The 12,258-nt window shown below is 40.2% G+C and overlaps 1 protein-coding gene across 3 annotated transcripts in view; it reads right to left on the bottom strand.

Annotated features, from left to right (window-relative positions):
- ptk2ba (protein tyrosine kinase 2 beta, a) overlaps positions 1–12,258 on the bottom strand; it is a 386,610-nt gene that overhangs the window by 192,932 nt on the left and 181,420 nt on the right. For all 3 annotated transcript variants that reach the window (XM_028796341.2, XM_028796343.2, XM_028796338.2), the window contains exons 6-9: positions 11,418–11,480; positions 10,920–10,974; positions 4,201–4,341; positions 1,713–1,787 (exon numbers count right to left, since the gene is read on the bottom strand). In XM_028796341.2, coding sequence (XP_028652174.1) covers positions 1,713–1,787; positions 4,201–4,341; positions 10,920–10,974; positions 11,418–11,480 — 334 coding nt within the window. The remainder of the gene's footprint in view (positions 1–1,712; positions 1,788–4,200; positions 4,342–10,919; positions 10,975–11,417; positions 11,481–12,258) is intronic.

Here is a 12,258-nt window from a genome sequence, read left to right as displayed (position 1 = left end):
AAACCCGCAAAGTCGTGAATCCGCGAAAAGTGAACCTCGAAGTAGCGAGGGATTACTGTATATATACATAAATATACATACACGCATATACATATATATATATATATATACATATAAATATATATTATACATATACATATATAGAGTAGATCTATTCTTTAGGTCGGAGTCACAATCTGATTATTTGGCTAGTTACTACTTGGCCATGGTCAGCCAGTTGGCAAACCTCCGCCACATCCTCTCAGTTGCAAAAAGCAGATCATTGATATCGGGGTAAGGGCTCCACCTCCGAGGAAACAGAAAACTTGCTTAGCCGCTAATAACACAAGCAATGCGAGCATGTCAGCAAAACAAAACCTCCTAGCAGAGAAACGCCCTGAGTAGTTCCTTTCAATTACCTGACATCTCTACATTTCAATAACTTTTCAGCAGATTTCAATAGTTTATAGGACCCCCAGCTTCTTACAGCACAGGCTTACACGCTAGTGTATATATAAGGAACGATAAGTCAAGTCAAGGCAAGGGTCTTACAATATTTTCACAAGCTTTGCCTTTTAGTTCAAAGCAAAGCCCACTTTGAGTAGATATTACAGAATATTAAAGATGTGTTTTTACAAGAAACAAGACATAAATTTCCAGGTTTTAGATTTAACATTGGAACAGAAAAAACAAAAGGTCTACAAAAAGATGGCCATCTGCAAACATGAGGTTTGCCAGCATATAGTGCGCCTCACAGGTTAATTAGCCAAATGTTAAACGGCATTCAAACATTAACGTCAGGGTGAATAGAGCTCAGCTTTTAGGTGGTTATCAAACAGCACCACCCACCCCACCCAAATTGACAGCTTATTGGACATGTTGCCCACAGACAGTTTTACTCCAGCAGTAAACCTCACCAAAGAGAAAAATGAACTGAGCCATCAGCAATTTGTTTGCATCAAGGGGTAATCCAGCTGCATTTACCTTCACAAGGAAGACCACCCTCATGCTCTGAGAAGACGTAGCAGCCTGCGCTAGTTAATGTTAAGGTCTAGAGCCTGGTGTCACTTTCTGAAAGCCTGGATGAGTTGTTACTTAAACTGTACGCTGATTAAAAGATCAGTTTCAGTAAGTACAAGAAGAGGAAGAGACTTGTGAAGGCTGAGCTACAACAGTCATTTTAGAAGATTTTAGGTTTTGTGTTCTGTTAATTCTCACAATTACACCAAACTAAAGTAAAAATATCTTCAGTCACCCTGACAGCACCCGTGAAATCACAGTCAAGTATTAATGGGGAAAAAGCCAAACTACAATCAAGTGACCAAAACCAGCCGTCAACAAATGCCATCAATAAGGTAGCTTGACGGAAAAGTGAAAGCTGAATGCTAGACGGGGTGAATTACAGCTCAGAAATTTAGATGGAAATCATACAATGTCACCCATCACAAGCTCTCAATGAATCCTCATCTTTCCTAATTTCTTATCATCAGTCTGTAAGGAAAAACTGAGAGTGAGAATTTCCCCTTGGGGATTAATAAAGTATCTATCTATCTATCCATCCATCCATCCATCCATCCATCCATCCATCCATCCATCCATCCATCCATCCATCCCATAAGATGATCATATCACTTGTTAAAGGTCACCTTGTCATTTTAACTTGTTATATTGTCATTAGTCCTTATATTTATTATATTAGTACATAGTGCTTTTCTTATCTATCTATCACTCACCGTGGAGTCCTTGTTGACTCGTTGACGAATTCCTTTGGGTCCAATGACGAGGTCCACTGCAATGCACCACTCTTGCTAATGAATGAAATACAACAAAACAGTCAATATTCTCCTAATCTTGTCAGTGCAGAGGTGGTAAGATGCTGGATTTATGAAGAATCTACTCTATCAGTGAATCCAAGAATGTTTTTAAAATGACAATATAATATTCTATCACAGAGATATCTGAAAATATATGGAAATACGTTGGAAAAGGCATTTCAATAAATGATTAATCTGCTTTGAGTTCCAATAAATGCATCTTTATCATGTCTTACAGGACAATGAAGTGATGGTGCTGCTAGTCCTGTTGGGGGGTAAAAATAAAAAATATGGCAAATATATGAGGAAAATAAAAAGTAAACTGCAACTGCAATGGATAGAAGCTGACGCAATACAACACTTTTCTTTCCACATATGAAAAAAAGAACTCAAAGGAAAATGTTTTTGTACCGCGGAGGAAGTCAAAGAAAAATCGCGAAAAATCGCCTTGGACAACATTCTTCTTCAGCAATTACAAAAATGTTATCACCACTGGGAAAACCGTTGGGACAGGTGCATTCATTCACATGGAGAGGACTTTGAAGGAGACTAAAGTTTCAGGAAGTAAAAATTATTAAAACAATTTTCTTTTCAATTCCAGTTTATTTTTGGGTACCCCCTCGTACTTTTCCTTTTCTTGAGATTCTGTAATGTTTTTATTTCCCTCTATGGACAAATAAAGCACGTCTAATCCAACTGAATCTAATTTCATTTTATCTGTTACCTTTCTCTCACTGCTGCCTTGATTTCATGTCAGTCCACTGAGGGGAGGCAAGACAAGATTGTGGTTGCCACCGCCTTAGTGCTGTGGCATTTGCCACGGGGTCCTGCCATGTTTAAGGCCCTTTTTGTGCTCCTGTTTTCATTGGCTTTTGAACGTCATTTGATCCTGTTACTGAGCAGGTTAGCGTATCTCTTAGGAGACTTATGGTTAAGAATGACTGATTTTTGCTTGCCTCTCTGAGTTACACATCTTGGATTGCTCTTTTGATTTTGGTGACATGCTCTTTTATTTTATGCTTTTGTTGTTGTTCTATTTCTAAATTATTCCATACTGAATTCATTATTATTTTGGAGTTTCGGTTAGTTTAATCTTCTCTTTCGTACGTTTCTGATTTCAGAGAGGTTTTTTCATTTATTTGTCCTTGTTGGTTTCCTTATTGTTAATTCAAGAGTTTAGCCTCTTAGTGTTTACTTTGATTAATGTTTTTTATCTCAGACTTATTTCCTTTCTGTTGTAATTATTCCTTTGCTGTTTATTTCTTTTTGTTTTCCTAATTACTGCAGAAGTTTTCTTATTTAATATTAGGGGGATTCGCCCCCTGCTCGCTTCGCTCGCTAATCCCCCCGGCCTGCACTACACGCCAGCAACTTTGTGTCTCTGCTGCTCACGTATGTGGATTTCACATTCACCAAACAACAAATCTTTTATTTCTCGCAGATATGCCTCTTCATTGTCAGGAAGCACTACTTTTCCCTGATGGCAACATGAATTAGATGATCTACAAGTCTGATTTAAAGTTTAAATCCGAACAATATATTCAAACTTTTCACTGTTCCGTTGTTTGACTGAGTAAAATTTCCGTCTGTTTGTCTTTAGTATCAGTTTTTTGAGACTTTTGAATTTTAGTACTTTCATAATCTCTAGCCTGCTCTGCATGTGTATCACGCCAATGTTTTTGAACCTCTTCACATCGTTCTACTTTGTCTTCTACTTCTTTGTCTTTTATTTCCAACTCCGCTTGAAGCTGAGAGCGCAGGAACTGTGTCTGACAAGAGCATTCACACGAATGAGAAGTGTGGGGACCGACCGTGGGCGTGGTTGTAAATGTTTGGGAGGAGGGCGGGACTTGACAAAATCTCTTGACAAAAAGGGTTGTCTCGCAGAGCCTGAAAATATCTCTCGCAGGAGTTGAAATTATCTCCGAGAAAGTCTCGTCCCAGGATTTCCTTTAATAATTGACAGATTAATAAATGAATTTTCTTCTTTTTTGTTTGAATTGAGTTTTTTGGCTTTTCCTGGTCCTGGCCTTTCATTTCAGAATAGTTGTAACACTGCAACTGAATCAATGTAAGCAGACTCTGAACACTGTACCATATTCATTTGATGTTCAAGAAGGCAGCAAGGACTAACTCTTCATCTTCACTTTCACAATACGCACAACTGGATCATTTCAAGGAGTTGCAAACATAAACCTCCTCTCGGCCTTCCCTCCCTTCCTCAGTTATAAACAGTCCTCAAAACACAATCCACTCCCAGGCCTCGGTTATCTCATCCAATGTCACCTTGAATAAATCAGGTCTAATTGTTTGATGGTATGTAAACCAAAGTGTAAATGCACCCAATGATGATAACCTTAGTAAATACCTGCTTTATGTAAACACATGGAAACCTTCTAGAACTCACCGCAAGCTCACAGGGGAAAACCTCTTCATCAAAATTTGAGAAGTTGGCAAAAGTATCAAAGAATTTCACAATGCACTGCTCTTCCTTCAGTGAGGCATACTGCTGAAATGTCTGCTGGATCATTTTTCTAAACTGTTTGGGCTGTGAAATACATAAAAAAAAAACACAAATGTGAACTTTCACTCGAAATAATGGACGACAGATAACATAGCGAGAAAATTCCAAGCCAACACTTCCATATCTGCAGCTTATCAGTCCCTTATGTATACATCCAACAGTCAGGTGTAAAGTGATTTACCTAACAACATTTTACACAAGTTCAGCGGACTTCACTTGTCCGGGATTCACTACACAGCAACCAGATACCCATCATTACATACTGCTCAAAAAAATGAAAGGAACCCTTTTTAATGAGAGTGTAGCATCACGTCAATGGCACTTCTGGGCTATTGATCTGGTCAGTGAAGTAGCAGAGGGGGTTGCTAATCAGTTTCAGCGGCTTTGGGGCACTAGAGGGGCAACAATGAGACGACCCCCAAAACAGGAATGAATGGTTTAACAGGTGGTGGGAAACCACGGACATTTTTCCCCTCCTCATCTGTTTTGTCACTTGTTTTGCATTTGGCTATGGTCAGTGTCACTACTGGTAGCATGAGGCCATACCTGGACCCTACAGAGCTGACACAGGTAGTCCAACTTCTCCAAATTGGCACATCAATTCATGCCATTGCCAGAAGGTTTGCTGTGTCTCATAGCACAGTCAAGGGCATGGAGGAGATTCCAGGAGGCAGGCACTTACTCTAGGAGAGCTGGACAGGGCTCCTCGTAGAAGGTCCTTAACCCATCAGCAGGACTTTGGGCAAGGAGGAACAGGATGAGCATTGGCAGAGCCTACAAAATGACCTCCAGCTGGCAGGCAGGCCATTGGTGTGAATGTTTCTGACCAAACAATCAGAAACAGATTTCATGAGGGTGGCCTGAGGTTCCCAAAATCCTCTAGTGGGCACAGTTGAACTCGACTGGCATTTGCCGTAGAATACCAGAATTGGCAGGTCCACCACTGGTGCCCTGTGCTTTTCACAGACGAGAGCAGGTTGACCCTGAGCACATGTGACAGACGTGAAAGAGTCTGGAGAAGCTGTGGAGAACGTTATGCTGCTATAGCATCATTCAGCATGACCGGTTTGGTCTGGGGAGGCATATCCATGGAGGGACGCACAGACATCTATAGGCTAGACAACGACACCTTGACTGCCATTAAGTATCGGGATGAGATCCTTTGACCCATTGTCAGACTCTATGCTGCAATCCAATAGAACACATCTGGGTGGGACATTATGTTTCGGTCCATTCGACACCTCAGACTGTCCAGGAGCTCAGTGATGCCCTGCTCCAGATCTGTGAGGAGATCCCCCAAGACACCATCCGTCGTCTCATTAGGACGTTGTCAGGCATGGGGCGGGTTGTTCGAAACAAACTACTGAGTATGATTTGGAGTTGCTGCAATGAAATTTCAGCAAAATGAACTCACCTGCCTGCCTCATCATTTTTTCCCCCTTTGATTTTCGGGGTGTCTTTGAGTTCAGCCCTCCCTCTGTCGGTTGATCATTTTCATTTCCATCCTTTCGTTCCTAACACATCACCATATCAGTCCATAGCAGTAGACAGAGCCAGCAGGATTTTTTTCCCCATTGAGATCTGATTTGTTTTCAAAATGTTCTTTTCATTTTCTGAGCAGTTTATTATTTGTTTATTAATAACCATTGCTGTGTGCCCCACCATTAGCAGAACAGACTTCAACTTTCACCTCATTAAACTTAAGAATTAATAAGAAACATTCTTATGTAATAAAAAAAGTGAACATTTTAAAGGCACAAAGAGAAACTTTTTCCTCACCACAGTAACTCGTTGGAGGTGTTGCTCCCCTCAGAATGGAGGACGTGATATGTGGGCCTGATTTCAATGTTGGTTCTTGATTATATCTGTTTATTTTCACTTTTTTTTTTAAATTTTTATTTATTACATTTGCTTTTAAATGTGGAGGTGAAAATAAAGCATTATGTAACATGATTCTGGACATGTCTCCCACACATTCTGTATTTGCCTTTGGGACTCCATATGGTGAGTACATTGACAATTGTTGTCTCTGCAAGCAACATTTATATTACACTGTGCAATTTCTATTTGTGGAAGCTCCAGAATTCTACCTCTTTTAAAGCAATAAAAAAGGATCATTTGACTTTTTTTCTTTAGCAATAATAATGTGCCACCGCCTAGATTGTCTTCAGCTGATATTTAACAAGTATCATCATCGGTTATATGGATAACTATATCGATATTTAATAGTCATTGGATTAAATTTGGAATTTGCCACTCACTAATGAGGTGAAATGCACTGAAAAGCCCCAGAGCTTTAATGAGGATTCTGTAATTGAGAAGGACTGGGGAGGATGGAATGTACGGTTTTAAAGGATATGATGATGTAATGACGAGTCAAGTATTGGCTAACTATAAAGATGACAATATGCAAGCTTTTGAGGCAACTCAGGCCTGATGGTAAGTCAAGCATCTCTGAGTCTGTGCAGACAAACGATGTTTAAATAAGCGTCTTCAAACTTATTAATCAGAATAGACCTACCATAAGTACATAAGCCGGGGAGTAGCTGAAAGTCAGTGTAACTGTTAGTGCGTTTGGTAGGATGTCTTGCAAAGTAGCAGTCCAAACCACATGTACGGATTTTCACAAATATTACAGAAAACCACACTGTGAAGGTGTTTGGTTTGTTAGGAGGTCGTTGGATGTTGTTTCTCTTACACAAAAATGTCCCATAAACTAACTGGAATAATTTAGTATGCTTAGGTAAGTGATTATTAGAACTGTTTTTTTATAAGAAACTAGCTGTTCCCCGTGGCTGCACCGACGTAGTAGTGAAACAGGACAATCTTTAAAAACCAATAGACATTGGCACTGTATCTGATCGTGTTCAGGTCTGATGGGAGAGCGTCCCCCGCATGGGGAGAAAAGCACGTGGCCTTGATATCTCTGGCAATCAGCAGCGCCCCTCTAAGAGGCACGTAGCTCTGATCTCTCTCTCAAAAACGTCAAACGTTACTCCTTAACAATCTCTAGGTGATAATGTCTGCTGAATAAACAGGTATCACTAGCTAAGCAGAGGCAACATGTGGCAAGAGGTTCAGCGACGCAACAGAGGGTGGTGTGTGAGTGAGGAGGAGGGCTCCAGCCACTCCACCGACAGCTACAAATAAATCAGTACCGCAAGCAAACTATGATACTTAGGGCGATGAGAGAAGTCAGAAGGACCCACTGCTGACGTCACACTTCCCACTCCCCTCGGCCAGCAGCCTCTGTCTCGGATTAGCGTGACTATAGCGCTCCTGTAAGCAAACTATGAATCTTAGCAAGATAAGAGAAGTCATAAAATCCATGTTCAAGCAAATTATAGAAAACACAAATCTAAATCAGTTAAGTAGATCTCTCATGAAACGCGGACAGACAGACTGACAGACAGGCGTTGGATTTTATAAAGATGAATCGCTGAGTTAATTCTGTTTTATAGAAAAATATGAATATCCATCCATTTGCCAACCCGTTGAATCCGAACACAGGGTCACGGGGGTCTGCTGGAGCCAATCCCAGCCAACACAGGGTACAAGGCAGGAACCAATCCCGGGCAGGGTGCCAACCCACCGCAGGACACACACACAAACACACCAAGCACACACTAGGGACAATTTAGGATCGCCAATCCACCTAACATGCATGTCTTTGGACTGTGGGAGGAAACCCACTCAGACACAGGGAGAACATGCATACTCCACAAAGGGAGGAACCGGGAAGCGAACCCAGACGGGTCTCCTAACTGCAAGGCAGCAACGCTACCCACTGCGCCACCCAGAAAAATATGAATATGACTGAAGGAAATCCGATAAACATGCAAGCAATTTTGATTAAAAATTTTCAATTGTTTGATTAATCGAGATGAAGTTTTCTAATCAAACAGCAGCTCAATTTTTTCTGTAGTGCGATGACCAAAACTACACACAGGACTACAGGTGTTGTTTCATTAGATAATTTGTGTGTAACTTTACTTCATTTGTATTTAACATTTGTCACATCTCTCAACACAGGCCCATGGATTACTCTTTGGCGCACTGAGGACCTCAAGCACATCTGACTCAGTGTTAAAATCTGTAAACTTACTAGTTTGTTTTTACTTCTGCATGTTAATAATGCCACAAGAAAGAAGCTGGAAATAAAGAAACTCAAATGGACTGAGGATTCAGTTTAGCATAACATACAGGAGTAAAAACTGCATAAAAAAACTGAATAAACAGTTTATTGCAAAAACATCACTTTATAGTGTCAGCTGTCTCATATAGAAACACACATGTAACCACCAAAATGTGTTTTCATATATTCATATCGTGATGGATGGTCAGAACCCTTGCCCGGCTGGGACGCCCCTGTATCAGAAGGACCGGAGAAGAGGCTGTGTTCTGGACATTACCTTCCCCGGGACACTAGAGGGCAGCCACACCTGGCATGCTTGGAAGCACCACCCTGCTGGGGCCCTTGGCCACTACCAGAGGGCGCTTGGACGGTGTTGGAGCTCTGTGTTGTAGCACTTTCACCGCACCCAGAAGGCTGGTCAACGAGCACCTGGAGCACTTCCGGGTGACTTATGAAAGGAGTCAGCAGCCACTACTGCAGAGGACAGAGTCGGGTGGAAGAGGACGAAGCTTGAGGGAGGAGGAGTGGTAGCGTGAAAAGGTGAAGGAAGAAAATAACCTGAGGCTCATTATTGAAGAGTTGTGCTGTTAGGGTGGGAAGCTGATCTCATACCAAAAATTAAAGGTGTGCTGCACCTACACTTGTGTTCGCGCCTGTCTGTGTAGGGTAGGGTGGCTGGTATGCCCCTGGTGGTCCACAATATAAGTTTTTAATTCCAAATATTCAATGTATGAATTATTTTGGTATGTGATACACTTAACTTACCCAACAAAAATTGCTGGAATTCACTCCAGCTGAGTTGTAATAATACATCATATTATGTTTCAGTTTTATTCTGCATTTATTATTTACTTTTAGTTAATCTGCTTGCTGCTGGAATTCAGTTTAACAAAGTGCATTTTTGTCCTTGCCCTTAAAGACATATTGACACATACTGTAGTTTGGTTTCTGTTTACCGTGCATGACAAATACTTTGAAAAGAGCCAGAAAAACAGTCACGAATATGTACAAATAAAACAAGAATAAAGTGTCCTTTCTTTCCTCATTTCCAAGAATATAAAGGATAAGTTTGGTATTTTTCAAGTCAAAGTGTCTTCACAAACATATTATATATGCATTTGCCACACCCAATTGTGTTCTATAAATTTAAACACTATATCTTGCCCCCTCTGTTGCTTTACAATGGCAGGTATGGGCCATGGAGGAAAAGCTTAAAACGTACCCAAGATGTCCATTTGTCAAGCCCAGACAGTTGTCAAGTATTGATTCGCATCTTCCGAGTTTCCAATGCACGACTGAGACAATCCATTTATCGCATTTTCTTGGTACTGCTTCTCTCATGGCAAGGAATTAAATTTGATCAGATTTGACTACACTTTATTTGTGCCCAAAAGGAAATGAAAATGTATTAAAATTCTGTTAACCGTATACTGTATACTCACGTATAAGTCGGGTCTTGAAAACTGAAAAATTTGTCATAAAATCAGACCCCGACCCGTTCAAAAATATGACACTTAATTTTTTTTACATCTTTTTGCTTCCTCCAATCTCACACCAGTTTCTCTGACGTTTTGAATTTTGTTGCAGCAGCGCAGTTACCAATTTCTTCCGCCACTTCAATGACGTTTAATTTAAAACCAGCTTCATATTTTCTTCTGATCGAACACTCCATCACAGATAAGGGATGCTCTTACGATAAAGGAGTATGAGGGTGTGAGATACAAAAAACACAAAACAGTGCAAACGTTGCTTCGGAATAGTTTGGGTATCACCATGTGGTCACGTAGGCACAATACATAGAAAAGAAAAGGGTGTGTGCTCCGTGGTTACTCTCTCAGGTGGGCGTTAGCATATCATATTCCTTTTGACCAATAGTGTGAGTTTTCTGCATTCGACTTATACAACTGATATTATAAAATACCAGAAATTATATAATAAAATCAAGTCCTGACTTATCCGCGGGAGAACTTATCCACGAGTATATACGGTATGTGTATTCTCGCATAAATACAGAACCACGTGAAAAGTTTACTGTCTGTTGGGAGAAAATCACACGACATGCTGAGCTGTGGTGTAAGGCTGATGTTGCTTTAAAACTTTTAAAATGGCCGAATCGCATTATATTGGTGTTTTTTTTCATTCAAGAATTGCATACTGTATATAAGTTATTTTACAATGTGTTTAATCGCAGGATGTAGATCAATACTCAACACCTGCCTTGGCTTGAAAAATGGACGTATCTGGTAAGTTTTTAAGTTTTTCCTCTGTGCCCCATAGACTGCAATGTAAAGCCAGTGTGGGCAGGATATTCATTTAAATGTGTAGAAAGCAATTAAGTTTAGAACCCAGTTTTGCATGTTAAATGTATATACAGCATGTTTGTGAAGAAATAACTAACTTGAAAGATACCAAACTTGTCCTTCAGAGCTACAACACCGTATTTTAGTCACATTAGTTTACAAAGTACCTTTAAACTTTCTTGTAGTTGCTTGGGGAAAAAAAGGTCCAGACCAACTTCTTTCCTAAAAAGACAAGAAAAACATACTGTAAAAACAATGGCCGTTTCTAAATCTACACTAAACTGATTTGTCCCTCCTTTCCTGTCATAAAATGAACCAAATTCTGACACCAATCGATGTGCTTAACTAAAATAGTTGTGGAAAGTCACGAAAATGCCAGCTGTGAGGTTTTCTGGACTCCACACTTAGCCAAATTTACATTCAGAACAGCTAACAGGATTCTTTTCTGAATCAAAAAAAGGTTGCCGACCTTCTATTCTCTGTATAAAAATCAAATTGTATTAGCTACAGAGCGTGGAGCTGTCCTTTTGAACAATTGCTTAATTTCTCATTAGGGCATACAGTACATAAAAATCTGTTCACAAACTTCCAGTTCCTGAGATTCAAGAGGAAAAACAAGCTGTCAATTGTGAATCCTCTCAGTCCCCAGATAAAAAGCTACTTACTCCAGAAGCTCAAAATTGGATTTCTTCTCCAACGCAATGTGACTCATGTCTTTGCAAAATCTCCTGTTGAGAAGAACACAAAGAAAACCTGCATTAAAGTTCACCCCATTAAGACAAAAAAACGAGAAAGTAACATAAATGCATCTCATGGCAGGAAATCTCAAAGGGAGGCCAGCATTGCAAAAACACGTGAACATAAAGAATATGATGACTCATAGCACCGATGATAAGAGACCAATAAATAATAAAAAATTAAAATTCACAAACTCAGATCGTATGGACTGACATCATTTACCACCTCATTATGTATGCATTTCCATTTCCATACATAAGGCTGTGAGTTTTAGCAGTAAAATACTATCTCTGTGGAATGAAATAAACTGGAGTGATTTTACCTTGGATCAGGTGATCAGTTGTTGATTTACCTTGTTCACAGACTTATCTCTCTATATATTGTGGTATAAAGTGCTCTATAGCGCCCCGTTGAACCCCCCAGACAGACATCCCTGACACACTTGTAAAAGCACCAAGAATACTTTCTTTAATATTCTTCTATATAGTGCACAAAGCACCACACACTCCACAATTCTTCCAATAATACAATGAACAATAATCAATAACAATAATAATCACACAATCCTCCACTCCACCCAGCAGCTCCGTCACACTAACATCCAACTCCAGCTTAGTCTGCTGGGCTTTCCCACAGTCCTTTTAAAGTCTATGACCCGGAAGTATTTCTTCTCTGGGTCAAAACCACATCTTCCTTTATCTATTGTCCCAGAAGTACTGCAGGCTTCCGTCCTCGTGACCCCGAAGCACTTCCGGGGTAGCATAATTG

This window comes from Erpetoichthys calabaricus, chromosome 3 (assembly GCF_900747795.2).
Source record: "Erpetoichthys calabaricus chromosome 3, fErpCal1.3, whole genome shotgun sequence".
Taxonomy (NCBI): Eukaryota; Metazoa; Chordata; class Cladistia; order Polypteriformes; family Polypteridae; genus Erpetoichthys; species Erpetoichthys calabaricus.
Note: the sequence above shows the minus strand (reverse complement) of the source record. Positions and strands in the feature narration are given on the sequence as shown.